At 34.1% G+C, this 18,600-nt stretch overlaps 2 protein-coding genes across 2 annotated transcripts; both read right to left on the bottom strand.

The window, feature by feature from the left end:
- Positions 1-88: 88 nt before the first annotated feature.
- LOC125824303 (transmembrane 9 superfamily member 9-like) lies at positions 89-4,916 on the bottom strand. Its single transcript, XM_049503653.1, has 7 exons — positions 4,654-4,916; positions 2,821-2,985; positions 2,555-2,664; positions 2,354-2,459; positions 2,141-2,253; positions 1,901-2,051; positions 89-1,525 (listed from the first exon to the last, which is right to left on the bottom strand). The coding sequence occupies exons 1-7, from the start codon at positions 4,774-4,776 to the stop codon at positions 368-370; spliced, it is 1,926 nt and encodes a 641-aa protein (XP_049359610.1). The 5' UTR covers positions 4,777-4,916; the 3' UTR covers positions 89-367.
- Positions 4,917-7,352: 2,436 nt separating this feature from the next.
- On the bottom strand, positions 7,353-13,317 carry LOC125824571 (uncharacterized). The gene is made up of 7 exons (XM_049503970.1): positions 12,936-13,317; positions 12,674-12,715; positions 9,994-10,076; positions 9,770-9,871; positions 8,936-9,150; positions 7,777-7,871; positions 7,353-7,691 (listed from the first exon to the last, which is right to left on the bottom strand). The coding sequence occupies exons 1-7, from the start codon at positions 13,075-13,077 to the stop codon at positions 7,438-7,440; spliced, it is 933 nt and encodes a 310-aa protein (XP_049359927.1). The 5' UTR covers positions 13,078-13,317; the 3' UTR covers positions 7,353-7,437.
- Positions 13,318-18,600: the final 5,283 nt, after the last annotated feature.

Below are 18,600 nucleotides of genomic sequence, written 5' to 3'. Positions count from 1 at the left end.
CATTTTTACCGGCTCTAGGTACAAACATCTTCATTAACAAAACCTTAAAATATAAAGGTCAAGTAAATAAGAGGATTAACTGACTAAATTAACAAATAAACCATCCTTTACGATTTTTTGGTACAAGAATAATATGGTCAACTAAAACATGCCGTAATTGAGGATTGAATAGCCCTAAAATCCTCTTAAAATGTCTCCATACAGAAGGAAAAAAAAACTAAAAAGAACAAATAGATTCGTGGAAACGTGTTGGGTAGGTTACAGGAAGCAACTTTATACTATCAAAACCTGGAAGCAACAAACAATCTTGGTCCACAGCATGATATATGCGGTCTCTCTGAGCTCTCAGGAACTGCAATACGACACTTTAGTCGATCTTCACTGATGAGTAGATGAGCCTTGTGAACCAGAAGCAAGCGTAGAACCCGATTGTGCCAGTCAAGACAAAGAAAGCATATGATGCAATCAACATGTAGCCAAAGTAGAGCATACCAGATACGGGTTTTGTGATCTCGAGCTTTGTGAAGAAATAGAATGCTGCATACAGGAATAGGTAGAGAGCTGATGACCCTGAAGTGAGGTATGACCTCCACCACCAAAGGTAATCCTCACTGCATAGCTGGAAATAGCAGAGCACAATGGTAATCTCGGCACAGGTGACGATAAGGATGACGAGCACAATGAAGAGGAAACCAAATATGTAATAGAACTGCTGTAGCCAGATTGAGGTGAGGATGAAGAATAACTCGATGAATACAGCTCCAAATGGGAGTATGCCACCGATAAGGATAGAGAATACTGGATTCATGTACCAGGCTTGCTCTGGTACCTGTCGAGGGATCTTATTTGTTTTCACAGGATCCTCAATAGCTGGCTTCTTAAAACCAACATAACTGCCAACAAAAACGAGTGGTACAGCTATGCCAAACCACAAGAAAACTAATGCAAACATGGTTCCAAAAGGCACTGCCCCTGATGATTTCTCTCCCCAAATTAGAGCATTCAACACAAAGAAAAGAATGAAAACAACTCCGGGGAACATGAGTGCTGTCTTAAGAGTGATTTTCTTCCACTCAGATCCTTTGAACATCTTGTAAAGGCGGGCTGAAGCATAACCAGCAAAAACACCCATGAAAGCCCAGAGAAGCAACATTGCTGTCATCAATCCTCCCCGATTTGAAGGGGATAAGAATCCAAGGACAGCAAATGTCATTGTAACTACTGTCATTCCAAAGAACTGGACACCAGTACCAACATAAACACACAACAGATCAGAGTTAATTGGAGGCCTAAAAACATCACCATGGACCAATTTCCATCCTGTTTCTTCTTGAGCCTCTTCCTGGGTCTCCAACTGATTATACTTGGAAATGTCACGGTAGAGGGTCCGCAACATAATCATTGCTACCATGCCCGAGAGGAAAAGAACAATCATCAATGAGTTAACAATTGAAAACCAGTGGATCTGATCATCAGCCATTAAAAGATATGTATCCCATCTTGATGCCCACTTGATATCACTTTCCTGAGAGTTGAAGAACAGATACGAGAGTTACAAATTCATCACAACCAGCTAGCTTGCATGTGCAATTTATGTTGCAACGAACTTCCTTTTAATTGTTCATGATGAATATAACTTGTTAAAAAGTAAAATATCGTCTTGAGAAAAGTTTCATGAGAAATTCAACATTAAGTACCGTATAGGAAGCAGAGTGCAACAAGAAAAATAAACAGCATCACCAGTAAAGTCATTAATAGGACATGGGAGGTACTTTTGGGCATAAAAGATAATGGCTGATCAGGGTAGCCAGGCTAGTAGTATATGCACTTAACCAGTCGAAGAGTCGGACACGGAGACTTAAAAAGATAAAACATTATCTTCATAGTAGATGTGTTATACCTCAAATTCAACATCATATGTGAAGATAATTTCCTTCTTATCTTCAACCTCTTGGGGAGAATCAGAACTTGTAACAGTACGCTTGGCATGGGGATCACAAGTGGTCAATCGGTTTTTGCCATTCCATTCCCCATCATATTCGTGTTTCACACTGGAAAAGAAAAAACACAATTTACATATCAACAGTCATGACAAAGAAACAATAATTGAAGTTGAAGCATATGAACTACACAAAATTACCTGAATGGTTTCACTTCAAATCCCACAACTCTCGCAGCATCAGTTTGTGGATCCTTGTGAAACTTGACAGTGAACGTCAGATGATTATGGATGAAATGCTTCTCCTCCTTGCTCTAAAGAGTAGAAAAATGCAGAGGAAATAAGTTCACAATGCCTCCAGAGTATTTACAAACCAAAATCACCAAAAGAACATTTAAGTAATCTGATACATACTCCAGCATATTGTCCCTTAAGACCAACATGAAAACCATGCTGATAGACTGTAGTGTCCAGATCAGGCCTTTTGATAGGCATAACAAGAGGAAGATTATCCAAAATCCTGTTAAACGTCACATCTCATGTTAGACTCAATACCACAGAAACAGAAAAGAGGAAGCAAAATTTAATATGCAGAGTCCACAAGAGATATCTCACATGTTGACCCGATACTCATCTTCAATCTTCTCCTTTAACTCTTTGGCATTTTTTGCATTAAGAACAATATGACACACAACATTGCACATCTGTGGTTCTCTCATATGGAACTGCACAACACATTGTCCAGTCAAAACAAACTCCCCTTGTTAAAAGCATAAGACAACTGCAAACTGGGAACCCAGCACAAACCTCCACACCCTCCACAAAGAGAGGGAACAAAGAAGAAGCAGGGAAAAGACACACATCTGAGATAAGTAACTAACCTCAAAAGGAGAATTCTCAATACGATCACCACGAAGAACTTCACCAAGATTCTCTGCACTGTCAACAATTTGTTTTGGCGTACAGTAAGGAAGGGAATAATAGGAATAAGGAAGCTGTGTTTTTGTAGAGGTCAACTTGTTGACTTTCACCATCAGAGGGTCACCCTGCCCCAAAAAAAGAGAGGTAAAAGAAATCAATTTAGACAAAAGAACATTTTTTACCAGACTGACTTAGAAATTTTAGCGTGCTGAGGAGCTTTTCAAATGTGGATACCGGACAGAATCATCATTTAACTTTAAGAAACTTGTACATAGTTTCTTTGGACAAGAACAAGAAAACTTAATAAAATTAAAGCTTTTTCCTGCATTCTGTCTACCAAGAATGTCTCTCTCTGACATTGCTCCTAACAATACTAGTAACAAAAGAAATTTCCTTTTTCATTATATCAATCTGCAGAGTTATAATCTGCACACCACTTATTCCGACAACAAAGCATATTCACTAAACATCTGAACCGACAACTAAAATTCTCAACAAGGACAACAACTTACACACCTCAATTCCAAGCTAGCTAAGGTCAGCTATATGAATCTTTAGTTTCCAGTTCGCTTAATTTGGTCCCATTTCATTCCGATATTCAAATGACACTGATGTTATTAACTTTGTATAATATCTTTTATAGAGATAAAATATTCAAGAATTTCCTGATCCTCTGTGGACACAATGAACACTTGATATAGTATATCAATCAAAGACTAGAAGTAAAACCAATAAACACGATGAAAAGTTAGTGGTGGTAATCAGCCGAATGCAAGGCAAAGACACAATACATGAAACACCAAAGACATCCTAATTAAAACCATTGGTCCAACTTGCAGGCATAGACAATCGAAATGCCCAGAAACTCCTGCGCTCAACAAATGTTGGATAGTGGGATCAACCATTTGTATACTACATTCGAAAATAGAATGTTGATAATACTTCTTCTTTTTTATGAATAGAATGTTGATACTACCCGATTAGAACCATGTGTTTCTTTTGTACAAAGGGAAGTTAAGATTCAGACCATGACAAACACATCAAATCTAACAGAAAAAAAAGAGAGTAAAAACTACAGACACTTAACGACCAAAACCACTAAAATCCATTGAATGATTTGCATAGATCTAACCGAAACATAGCGCTACATACAATCGGTCAAGCTTACTAAATCTATATCATTCCACTCTCAAACTTCCTAATCTACACCAGATCTAACATATAAGCCGACAAATATCCAAATCAAAACTTAAATCACCAAATAGCACATGTATCAACAAAATAGAATCCGATTACATACTGTATAACAGCACACAAACTAGAATCGAGATCAACAAAGTACACTCATTTCTATCTCTAACCTCCAATATCACCACCGAATAATGTAATTACAACAAATAGCACACACAAACACACATAAATAGCACCAATAGCACAAAATATTAGCATCGAGATCAACAAAGGAAGCTCATTTTTTCCTCCATCGTTCTATCTTCAACCACTAATATCTCCACATTATCATGTAATTACAACAAATCGCACACATAACACATAAATTAGCATCGAGATCAGTACGGAAGCTCATTTTTTCTCCAATTTTCTATCTCAAACCTCCAATATCTCCACATAATCATGCAAATACAACAAATCGCACAGTACACACATAAATAGCACTAATAGCACAATAAACAGCATCGAGCTCATATTTTCCTCGTCATTCAATCTCAAACCTCCAATATCTCAACAAATCATCTAATTACAACAAATCCTACACTGCAGCTAGAAAAACTCACCTTCATGAAATCCTGAGGAGCAACACCTGGTAGATAAAAACATTGAGCTTCAAATAAAAACAAACATATCAGCACAAAAACCGAGATCCACCGGTGAATCAACTGAGGCCTTACGACCTCCATAGCTCTCTCTCACTGAGATCTAGATCCACACACAGACACACAGTGAAAATCAAAATCCGAGAGCGGTAGAGTACAAACTCCGCTTCTCTCTCTACAAACTTTCTCTTTCACTTTCTCTCTCTATATGTAAATCTTTCTTCAGAGCTTGGCGTGTATATATATATATATATCTAATGATACATAAAGTTAATTAGTGAAGACTGGGGTAAAATGTGGATTAAGGAATCGATTAAGAGATTAATGATGACCGTTGGATTGGACGCGTTTGTTGTATGATGAACGGTTTAGATTGGATCTGAGTGACTGCCGTCATCTATTTGAGTAAAAAAATATAGTAAAACATTTAATGAAGTACTAATGGACTATTATTGGTAGATTATTAGATTTAATTTGTATTTACTTACCATAACTTAGGTTATAAATTTTGTCATCCTATTTTCTTAAATTATGCATTTTTTTTCTCTTTTTATATTTTTTTAGTTCACTCGTTTCAAAATACTTGTCATGTTTCATTTTTTGAGGATTGATTTAATTAATTTTGGAGTTAAATGGATTAAATTATTTTAATATTTGAAAGTAAAATTTAAAAAATTCAGAAACTACAGAAAAAATGTTATATGATACAGTTCTTCCCATATAAATATGAGTAAAAAAAATACATCTTAAAATTAGAAGCGGGTTTGGAGAAAGCGAGGATGTTCATCCGAACCTTTCATAAAAAAATTACAATATTTTTTTTAAATCACAAGAGTAGAAATTTACTTGTGGTTTAGGAGTTCAAAATTCACTTTAAGGTACCAAGTTCAAATCTCAAACATTATATTTTTATATTTTGAATATTTGTAGTGAAAATTTAAATCCAGCACAATTTAATATATTGGTCAAAATATATGTAATTTAATTCATGAAAAAAAATGTGACAAGTAATTGATAGAGGAAATACTCTCTAGGCATATAATTACCTATTTTTTCTTGTTGAGATTTTTATAAATTGTTTTATTTAAGAATAAGATAGATCAATCAAAATTGACACCAATTTTTAAATTGGCAAATTTTGAAGGTTATATTTAAGTGAAATCCAACATCAGAGAAAAAAGGTAAAATATTTTATAAGATATCATTCAAATTTATATCTATAGTATGTGCGTTTTAGAGGTTCGATGTGGCACTCCTCGAAAGACATATATATGTGGCCTTAAGTCCAAAGCAGAAAATACGTATCATTAATTAATCAAAGTTTTAAAAGGAAAAAGAAAAATCATAGAAACAAATAATTAATTTTTTGTTTTTACAAAATATAGTGAGACGAGGATCTTCGAGGAAACGAGGTGCCCATGCATTGCAACTTCTGAATAATTATTTTATTAACATATTTATGAAAGTGGGAAAACACATGTATATGCATGTTACATTTTTGCAACTTAATATATTAAGTAATTTTTCTTGTCACTTATTTTTAATAATCATTCGATATCCAAAATTTACTAGCCGAACTTATTCGAGGAAATCAAAGCATTTCTAATCAAGATTTTTTTCATTTATCAAACTCGAATCGGGATCTTTGATTGAAATTGATTTTATTTTTCATTCAGATTATTATAATCCTTCATGGTATCACAAATAAATACCGAAAAATAATTCTCTACAATCATTTTCTATAACATTTTTTTTTTTACTATAACTGATTTACTTATATTATTGTATCATAGCAATCAAAAAGTACTTTGAACAAACAATACCATTGTAAATATAAAATAAATTGAAATTATGTTTTTCAAAAAATATTTATTGTCATACCAAGTCCTTTACATGACAATTACTTGGAATTTAGAAATATTAAAATTTGATAGAAAGCAAATTGAATCACTAAGCAATGGAAGAAAATTCCAGCTGTAAGAGCTTTACTTAAACAAGAAATAATTTGAGTATTTAATGACCTAGATTTGGACTGCCTACTTGTATTTGACTAAACAAAACTTTTATTATAGTACATTAAAATTAAATGCAAGTGTGTTTCATTCCTAAAACATACATATATAACAAAAGGAAAGGAAATTATATACACTTTACAATGACACAAATGGTATATACCATTAATGGAATTTATTTTGGAATTAGATATGCAGTACTTTCACCGTTAAATTATCTGTTGTGTTTCTTTTTTACACGCTTCTAAAAAAACATTAATATTAATTAGGAGGCGGTTTTGACTATTCCAACTACATGTTTTAGAGGAGTTTTGAGCGTGAGCCAACACTCATGCATTGGTAAGGACCCATAACTCGCTAAGGGACGACCAACCACCCGAATCACTATAGTAAACCTTTTCTTTACTAATATTTCGTCAAATACCTTCTACCTCGCACCAACACAAGTACCAGGTCACCTGAATAAACTACACAAAGAATTCAAACTGAAAACAAGAACATGGTTCAGCATTGTAACCAACAAAACCACTCATTTTCCATTTGTTAAACTTTTGAAGTAAGAATACAAATAAATCTTTCAACTTATCTCAGTGAACTGAAAAAAAAAAAAACAAGATCTTTAAACATCTTTGAACAATGTAGGAGCCATATACCAGCAACTAAAGAAAAAAAAAATCAATCAATAAATAACAATGCACAAGAGCGAAATGGCGAAAAGTTCAAGAAGTATAGCTTAGCTTCCGTTTTCAAGGGGAGCTTCGATTAGCCTCACTGATCGAGGAAGCATGAATTCGGCGTATACAGGATAATGAGAAGAAGGATAAAAGCCATCAATGTTGTCGCTTACCACCTCACACGAGACAGGTATCAGAGATCTGCCTCTGAAAAGGATCCAGTCAACATGTAGATCCTGAGTTTGGCGATCCCAGCACAAGCAAAGTGCTCGGAATATTAACTTGAAGAACTCGAGTGGACCTTGCTTGGTACCTGATATAATCAAACAATGATTTTCATAGGTGTGTCACGTATCGGTAAGTTAATATAGCAATGAAATTTTGGAGGATATTACAACCTTTGAATCCATGATACGTCCTTATAAGGGATACATTTTTTCTCACACGAGCATTTGGCCAAACATCTCTCATATCACCGACAACTCCGTGCTCTCTGAGAAATAGAACATGTCAGCTATATCCACATATTTCTCCTTAATCTTCTATACTATGGTTCAATCCAAGCATTTTAGCTCATATATAGAACCAAGCATGGTACCATTTCGCTTCACACTTCTGTAGTAACCACCGGTGGCAGAGCCAGGATTTTTACTAAGGGGCTCAAAATATGAAAAGTAAACACACAAAGAAGTCACAAGGGGATTCAACATCTACTATCTATATATACATAAAAAATAATTTTAACCATGTATAAACAATGTAATTTTCAAACCTGGCTGCGCTCCTGGTAATGGCATGCAATCTAGGCGATGACAAAAATTTAAATCATAATTTACTATAGCTCGCGCTACTAGTTTAGTTATTTCATTTTTCTGTGTAATAATCCATGTTCATAGAAAGCAAAAGTTGCCATTGCTCAAATGAGAGGGAAAGAGGATGTTTCCAATAGACGCTCGGCTCAAGGAAAAGCAAATGAAAGCAGTTCGGAAAAAGAAATAAGGGAAGTGAATAAGTCTTGGCAGAGGTAAAAACAACATTGATCTATAAATGTCTCCCAAATTTATTCACACAGCACAGTATTACAAGGCTTTGAAATCTACACGGCACAGAATAGTAACGAGTATTGTCTAGTCCTGGACTAATGTGTCCACTGGGGTTAATGTTCTAATAATACAAATACAGTAGTTAATGATATTCTAAACTCGATTATGTCTGAATAGCAACAATTTTCAACTGCATTTTGTAATCGATATATTCCAAATGTTATATTGGAAGAGACGACAATTAGTTATCTGCATATTCAATGTGATAGATTAACCTGGCCTAGCAAAAAAAGCCTACGAGTTCGCCAGTTGTCAAATTACAACTTAAGGCAATAATTCCCTTGTTTGAGTAATTAAAATAAGGCAAAATTATGTGGTCTAACAAGAAAACTAGCTAGTTAAGTAGTGTCATTGCAAGGTCAAGTTTGCGAATAACTGAATATAGTAAGCAAGGTACTATAATAGTAAGATTGCAGAAGTGATACAATAGAAAATAAAATGCCGGCATTATTACCTAGATCTCCCAAGAAGAAAACGACCTGTAGTGGATTCCTTTTGGGTATTAAATCCTCCACAGTACACGACGGATAAGCTAGGGGGCAAGGATGCAATATGCTGCCAAGTGAGCAAAGCACCTCGCCTGCGAGCACGGGGACTGAACTCATCCATGGTTGTATTAACAATCTGAAATGAAAAACCTGGCGGCTCAGCGCCTTTCAGCTGGAATGTGTGGAGTCTTTGTCAAGGGAGCAAAGCATTCAATAACCCATGCAGTAAGGGGTCATTTGGTTGCCGATTAAAGTTATGCAGGTATTAGTTATTCAATAATCCATGAATATTTTTTACCTTTTTCCCAGAGTTAAATTCTAAAAGTCATATTTGGCCATAAAATTTTGGAAAACCTGGAATTCAATTTCAATACCAAAAAGCTATTTTCACTTTTTTCACTCCAAATCACTCGCAAAAATTTCAAAACAATTCCAATTTGTATTCATGGCCAAACACAATCCGGGAATCTCAGAAGCTCAGTTGGTTGGCTACATGAACTTTCACATTGTTGGTGAGGGTTCGATTCCCCATCATGTAATTCCCTCCCCCATTCCCCTTCCCCTTTGTAATACTTTTTTTTTAAAAAAAAACTCCAATTTCCAAATACCATTTTTCACTTTGAAAACAAAAACGACTTTTTTTCAAATTTCACAGTTTTCATGGCACAAAGCAACTAATAACATGGTAATAGCTCTTCTACTTTTGGATAGTTCCCTTCCTAACCAGCAACCAAACAACTCCTAAAAGAACAAAGATGAAGGTGAAATGACATTTAAAATTAAATAGATCAAAAGGATATTGCCCATGTTGCGGTGCACGGTACTGTAGAACCCCAAGACATACTTCCAGGCACCGAAGGTGATTCAGACAACCAAAATGTTCCCCCTTCTAAAAGCTCAACCTTCAATCGAAACCAGATAAACTAAGATAGCTTGTATAAAATAATTTTGTTTGATTCTCTCTAAACCAGATGCTGAAGTTACATTACAAAAGAAAACATGGTTCTTTAGGGGGAATAAAGACCTTTTCCTTGTCGTAAAATATGGTACAGTGCTGATCAGAAGTGTCTTCAGCTCCTTTCCTTGATATTCCAAACTGTTCATAACCTAGTTGGTAAAAATAAAACGATACATATAACGACCAGCCATTAGCTCCTTCAACATCAAGAATACTAACACAAAAACATACCCAGTGTAATCCCATGAGTGTACGCAGACCTTACCCCTACCATGGGAGGTAGAGAGGCGGTTTCTGATGGGCCCTCGGCTCAATGATCAAGAATACTAACACTCCAAATGAAAAAGGGAAATCATAAATGTTGTCCTATAATACTTATCAATAAAATAAAATTAATAACTGAAATACATCCTTGTAATTCTTAAGACACATGAGGAACTCCCTAGACTGAATATGAACAATGTATTGTAAAATGCATCATCTTATTTTCCATGAATAAAGTAAACTTGGTAAAATTACAAATTCTATTCAGCAATCAAAAAAAGAAGGAAGAAGGTATTCAAAAGTCTATTTTTAATGACCAAGGAATCTGTTGTTTCAACTTCGAAAGTCGAAGATAATGTACTCATCCCTTTACCCTTCTCCACTTGAATACTAGACAACCGTGTTTCAAGCTCATAATGTGTGTCTACTACATCCCACTGTACTACCTTTACTATTAACAAAATCTTTAAAGTTACTCTAGTTGCTAAGGTTCATATCTATCATACACAACGATCATTTGGGGAGGACATGATGATAAGAAAAGGTGATAGAGGCAGATACTTCATCTATCCCATGTGAATAGAATGAACACAAACATTTCTTAGGAGAAAATTATGTATAGCTTTAACGTTTGTTTGCTTATTACCTTTCTTGTTTTTGCCTCAATTTGCATCATAACATGTAGAACCATTTTGATTCAACCCCTTTTCTCTTCCTACATTTTTCCTCATGCTTTCTAAGTCATAGACATGCTAGTTCCTACAAGTCCAGAAATAGGATATGTCCAACACTAATGCCTATTTTTCATTACATATACTACACCAGCCTCTCTTTGAAGTGCTGCCTATAATGCCTATTTACTCTATCTCTAATTTGAGGCTTGACTCCGAACAATTCATCCAATAAATTGAAATTTTAACATTAGTGGATCTGGTTCCTCCAAAGCAATCAAAATATAAAGAATTTAGATGCCTCTTTAAGCTCCACGAGAGGTAACCTTCTATCTGGTGGACCAAACACTAAAACATAGGCATTGTTTGGGCATCGAGTTGAGCAAGCCGAGCCAAATTGAATTAGAGACAGAGCGCATTACAATACTATGTCAAGCTGAGTCCAACCGAACTTGCTATAATAAGGAGTAGAGATGAACTAAGCTATAATATATTCAAGCTCGACTGAGTTGGAGACAACTCTTCAATATTTGTTTTACGAAAATCAAGTTGAGGTTATACTGTTGTAAGGTCTAAGTTTAGTGGGACTGGGATGGTTATCTGAAAAACTAGTTTACCAGGATATAGGGTGAGTATATAGCACTCTGCAGTTCATCCCTTTGTTACTCTTTTCTGGAAAACAATCTTCAAGAAATAATACAACAATCCTCAGAAGAAGATGAAAGTAAAAGTCAAAGATATCTCCTATCCTGAAACAGCTTTCTATAAACTGTAATTGTTCTCTTTACCAACTCCATAGCCCATCCCCCGTGTCTTCTAATCGGAGATCTTTACATGGTAGTCCATCATCCACATTCCTTACACCACCTCATTGAACATTATGTCCCTCGTTTAATGTATATGCTGCTTAATGCATTTTATGACAGTCAAACCTACAAGAATTGTATGATACTTATTTGAGTTGCCAATTGTGCTTGCTTACCAACCTACTTAATGTTTACAATGTTGCTCGGACTCCTCAAATATGTTGCAGGGTCCGCGTCGGATGTTCCAAAAGTTGTGCATTTTCTCGAGGAACCGACATGTGTGCAGCAACATTTTTGGTGAGTCTAAACAACATATATAATTCTTGAAGGCTGAACTTCTAATTATATACAATAGAAGCTCCCTCTTGATTAAGAAAATCTCAATATCTTACTCTTCGTAGCATATTTGAACAATAACTAAACTCTGGTCCATAACTCCATATATGGAAATATGTTATAAAGTCATAAAGACGTCAACTACCTCTCTGGCAACCATTTTCTGGAATGTCGCACACAAAGAACAACCAGAAAAGTTGAAAACAAACATCTTCAATTTGACTTAGCTATACTGGCTGCTACATTACAACCTCCACCCAAATTCTCATAGCCAATTGATTCTGAGCACAAGCATGTGGGCACTTTGAAACAATTCTTCAGAAAAGCAAAATAAGCTCTTCTTCCCAGACAATATGCAGAGATAATGAAGCTAGCTATAGTTCACAACTAACAACAATAGCACACCTAAATCATCACGTTTTCAGGAGTTTCATAGCTCAACTATCTATTATTCTCTTTACCTACCTAAACCATCACTCCCTTTGTATTAAAACACACCTCGGTGCTGAGTTGGTCAAATATTTGTTCCAATCAACAACAACCCGTGTAGGCCAACTCAGCATCAAGGTGTGTTTCAATACGAAGGAAGTGATAATTGAGATATAAAACTCGCAAAAAGGTGAGTTTTGTTACCATTAACTCAAAATAAGATCAATCTAAAAGATTTACCTTGCAAGCACTGCTGAATATAGTCCAACTGTGACTTCACACCTAAAAAGCAAACACAACCAAACATTGATTAGCAAATGGCTGCAGAAACAAAACACAAATCCATTTTCATAAAGAACTGCAAAAAGACACAAAACCCATAAAGCAAATAACAAATCAAAGCAACCCCAAATCCCCCATTTCAAAAAAAACCCACAGAAAATCCAATCAAGATCCACTTAAATACAGAAAAGCAACAAAAAAAATGAAACTTTATTCAAACCTTGCTGGGTACAGAGAATCATAGGAGAATAACTTGTAATAACACTTATACACAAATCTTTCCTCTTCTCCCATGAGTTTGGACTGTCCTCTAACTGATCTTCAAGAAGATTAAAAGTCATTACACTCAAAGAAACACTCATTTTCCCCAAAAAAAAATGAATCTTTTCTTAAGTATATTAAAAAAAAATTGAATCTTTTATTGTATAATCAAAGACCCTTTATCTACATGGTCATGAATCAATCATCAAATACAAATTAAAGAACAGAACAACAAAGTTCAAGATTGTTTTTATTTTATTTTTTTCTGAAAGTTGTAAACTTTTGAAATGTGTAAGAAATGGAGTTTTATTCAATTTTATTAGCTAAAGAGAGCAGCAGACAGAATCAATCAAAGACGTGTCTGAAACCCAGAAGAAAACAGTGGCCATTTTCAACTTTCGCACGTGCCAAGTCACACGTGTGAAAATGGGTCAACAACAGTTGGATTAATGTTTTTCTTTTCCTATTTTTTGTAAGAAAAAAAATTATCCAAGTTAACCAACGAAATGAATGTGGAAAGTAAAGCACGAATAATACAAAAGCATAAAAATTATTTGTTCTATTATAACCTCAGAATTTGATAGTCACGTGTGTAAGCCACCTAATACACAAAGTATGGAAATAAAAGATAATTACAAGAGTCTCAATGTCTTTATTTCTCATATAGAACAAAGCATAAGATAAGGAATATGAGAGTCCGTCGGGATGACAAATGGCTACATCTCAAAAGTCTCCGAAATAGGAGAAGAAGAAGGGAAATCACACAATATCGGGTTCGAACCAACACGGTACTCAACAAGTAACCAAATAAGCAAGGCAAAACTAGCTACAAAATGAGTACTCCTTTCATCCCAACCAGAGGCGTATCCAGGATATATAGACGATGGGTGCACTATTACAAAAAGATGGATCTAAGTTATAAATTTGATCAGTTAGATTTTTTTACTGAAAATCATTTAAAGTTTTAAAAATATAGGTCCAAAATTAACTTTTAACTATCCAAACCAGTTACAAAATCTTAGAAATAAAACAAAAACAAGATAGATAAAAGATTCAAATTTCTTACCTCACCTAGAGAGGTGCACCCAATCATCATCGTACGACATTATATGATATATCTAGTGTGGGTTCACACATCTATATTTAAATATTTTTTAAAAATATAACACTACTATATATGATTTCGGAAGGGGACCATGGGTTCACGTGAACCCGGTGAACCCCAACCAAAATACGCCCCTGATCCCAACCGTACTTCCTCAAACTACAACATGCATAGAAAACAACCCTACCTAACAATTTCAGAATACACCGTTCACAAGGCTTAACAACCACAATTCAATGGTCACAGTTCAATAACTAACACGTATCAAGTATGTCAATCACAAGTAACAGGTAGATCAATCACAAGTAACAAAATGCATCAAATCATAAGAGACAGCTCTTGCCAGAACCGTTTTCCTTCGACTTTATATCACATCACTAGTTGGAACCATTTTCCTTCGGTTTTATATCATGTCACTTATCGGAACCATTTTCCTTTAACATAACATCACATGTCTCATCACGATGCATAATAATATTAATATTAGCAAGTAAGCAATTTCACACCATAAAGAAGAGACAACAATTCAAGCGATTCAATTGAAAATAATGTTAAAGATATAATTGATAATATTTGACAATTTTAATTTCAAATCCATAAAAGTAATACTTATTTTGAAATATTTTTTCGAATCAAAACAACAATTAAAATGAAACAGATAGAGTACAAATTATCGGTTAGATGACATCTAAGGGTATCACAGAGGAGCAAAAATTCAAAATTTACCCCTTGTAGTATTAGATGCTTGTTATTTATATAATAATCAGATAAAAAAAATAATCCAAAAACAAAAAAAAACAAAAATTTGGATGCATTTAATTAAAATTTATATTCCATCATTGTTTAGGAAGATCCCAAGAAAAATTGATGTAATTGAGAATAATTATTGTTTTCATCATTATTCTTTCTTCACTATAAATATGATCATATTGTGCTACGATGTTTTCATCATATATCAAAAGTTTTTAATTAATGGATAAATCTAGAATTTTCTACTATTTTACATTTCTCCTAGTAATTTTCACTTTCTTTCTTCTTTCATCAAATAGTAAGTAATTTTTTTTATTTCTCCAATTAGTTACATTGCTACTTTATTGTTATTTTCCCCTTTGTTGGTTTTGTTTATTATCATCATTCAACCAACTTTTGGAATTGAATTAATTAAACTTAGAATTTATTTTTAAACATAATATTAGAACAAAATTTATTATCGATATTGGACCATTCATATTATACATGTTATTTCATGCTTCAAATGTCCAAGTCTAAACACATGAAAAGGAACAAAATTTTAAAATCTAACAAATAATTATATATAGGCGTTGTTTATATCATGATATCTTTTTTGATTTATTTCAATAATCACATCAATGAAGAGGAAAGGAGAAAAAGAAGAAGAGAAAATGAATGTTATTGATCGGAAATTTCTTATACACAAAGTCATCATCAAACGAGCGAATTATGAAACTCACTCTGTAATTCATACCTCTTGAGTTAACTTTTAAAATTGAATTACTTTCACTATCTTTTTAAGATTCTCATATACGACAAATATTTTCACAAAAGAAACAAACTTTAAAAAAGGGAACCTAAACTATCAACTAGTTAGAACTACAATATGTGCTTCACCTATTTACCCAAGTTTTATACAACCAAACATATATTAGGAGAAATTAATATTAAGGGTGGCTCAATAGTATTTGATGACTTAAAAGTGAATATTACTAATTAGTCACACATATCTATCTTACAATAGAGTCAAGCACTAAACAAGTATTTACTTGTTCTTTTTAGTATAAAGGATATTTATAGTTGAATTTATCATTTTATTAGTCGGCTGAGGAAAAGATAGCTCTACAAGGCTTGATATTATACCTCTTTTAAACGATTTCATTCTATTATTGTTTATGATTTAAAAAATAAATATGTACTCAACTGGATTCGTTAAACCATTTGGGAAGAATCGAACACATGCACTATAAGAAAAACTAGTAATTTCTTGCTAAATGATTCGTAGTCCATTATTGTGAAAATATTTCCCCATGGCACACCTAGAATATGGGGCCAAAAATTGTAGAGGAGCAGGGTCTGACGATTGGCTGACTTACCGAATAGATGGACACTTTGATCTTGATTGTGCAATCTAAGTCACAATGAAGGACTATCAATGCGGCTGAAGCTGCTAGATCCCACAATAGTAATTTTCAAACTGAATTCGACATCAGGAAGTGTTTTTACACCATCGATCGACATCGACTCATCCCACTTTTTAAGGAAGAGATCGATGATCCCAAATGATTCATTATCAATGACCTACCTTTTCTTTAAACCTTGTCAATGATCGAACTTAAAGATGTGAACTGATTAGTGTCATTTGATGAGTAACAAATGAGAGGGATATGGAGAGAATGACGTAATGAAAGAGGAAGTCATTGCTAGTAATAATGACTTGTCACAATCCATTGGTTCATAGAATTCATGTCTCTTTTTAATTCATTATAAAATAAAATTATCAATTGATTTCTATTTTTTAGCTATAGAATTTATCCGTCGCTTTTTTTTTAATGTTTTTTTTACAAGAATCTCAATTATTGGTTTATGCAGATATGCTAAGAGTTGAAGGTGGTGGTCTTTGTAAGATATGGAGTGGAAAATTCAAAGGGCCATGTTTAGTTCCCTATGATTGTGATGAGACATGTAGGTTAGAAGAAGGGGCTCTTCATGGAGAATGTGATTGGACTGGCATTAAGGGATTTGCTTGCATTTGTATAATTGGTTGCTAGTTAATTAATTGTGGTATTTAGCACCTAATAATTGTTCAGGCGGAATCAGAAATTCCACGACGGATGTTCTGCAATTTGTTCATGATAAATAAGTGGAAAAAAAAGAGAGAATTGGGGATAGATTCTGATTCCGATTCCAATCAAATATGAATAACAAGTGAATAAAAATGGGGTTTTTTTCCTTATTGCAATCCTGCTTTGATAATATTTCTTTTAATGAATTGAGAGTTTACTGAAAATAAATAAAATCTACATCTTATTTTATTCAAACTCTCACTCATGGAAATACTCTAAATATGTCATTATTGTCATGGTAATGTTGTCATTTTAGTGACCATTAACTGGTTGATATTGCTTATAGAAGTAATGTGTATAATTTTAAATAAAAGTTATTTAAAAGCCATTAAATTTATAAATATTTGTAAATTTAGACTATGCCTTAAATAGGGTTTTAAAATCAGTTATATGTGCACTTAAGCCCATTTCATATAATTATTTTGAGAAAATTGAATAATGTTTTGGTTTAAAAAAGACAAGTTTGGTTTGACTTTTAGGCAAAGTTCAAGATTATTTTTTGTTTTTTAAAAATACTATAAGACTATGATTACTTTTTGAAACTATTTAGAGATATGTGAGATTTATTTGTTCTTAATTAAAGATTTTGAATTTGAGTACTTAAAAATGAAACAAATCTTATCAAAAGCATGTGAATTTAAATTTAATTTGTCACGACCCAAAAATGGACGTGATGGCACTCGTCTTAACCCACCAAGACAAGTCAGCCTAAAACTCAACCATTACAATAAAATGCGGAAATTTTTATAATAAACTCAAATATACCCCCAAAATCTGGTTATCACGTGTACAAGCCTCTAAAGTATTACAATTGAATCAAAAGAAAATACAAGTCTCATATGACATTGTTTCTAGAGTAGAACAAGATCATAAACAGGAGTAAGAAGGATCGTTGAGAAGACAACCAACTACCTCACAAATCTCCCAGAGGCCTCGGAAAAGAAGAGAATAATAAGTACCACAAAAATCCAGGCTAACCTACAAAAATTTGTAGAAGCAAGGGGTGAGTACCAAACCACACGGTACTCAGCAAGTAAACCTCTAAACACGAGTTAAGGGGACAGAATACAAGTACTCCTTACACCCCAACCGAACCTTCACAACTACAATCTGTATAAAACCAACCCAACCTAACAGTTCACAATTTACAAAGCACATAGCTCAACACAACATCCTCAACAACAACAATAGTTTCATATCCTCAACAACAATACTCTAACAATTGCATACCTTCAACAATAAGCTCAATATTCATCAGTCACAAGTTCCATAGAAAGGCACTCACAAGATCAGCAACACACAAGATCAAGTTCACCAATAATAAAGAAGTGCAATGCAATGAAATGCAATGTCAAGTATAGTGATGCATGTCTGACCTAATGATACACACGCGCTGTCTCTCAGTCCGGGACCCATGAAGGACATATTTGTCCATGCATCCATCGCAGCGCGCGATACGACCCTCGATAATAGTAACCATCGCGGCGCGCGATACGTCCCTCGAAATATAGTATCCGTCGCGGCGCGTGACACGTCCCTCGAAATATAGTATCCATCGCGGCGCACGATACGTCCCTCGAAATGGTACATCCTCTTATCACATAACACTTATCACAACCATGTCTCAAAACCAATGCAAATGACATGTGCACACAAATAAT

Source organism: Solanum verrucosum, unplaced genomic scaffold, assembly GCF_900185275.1.
Source record: "Solanum verrucosum unplaced genomic scaffold, falcon-dt-bn FXZP01000022.1, whole genome shotgun sequence".
NCBI classification, from domain to species: Eukaryota; Viridiplantae; Streptophyta; class Magnoliopsida; order Solanales; family Solanaceae; genus Solanum; species Solanum verrucosum.
The sequence above is the reverse complement of the archived record's forward strand: the minus strand, read 5'-3'. Positions and strand labels throughout refer to the sequence as shown.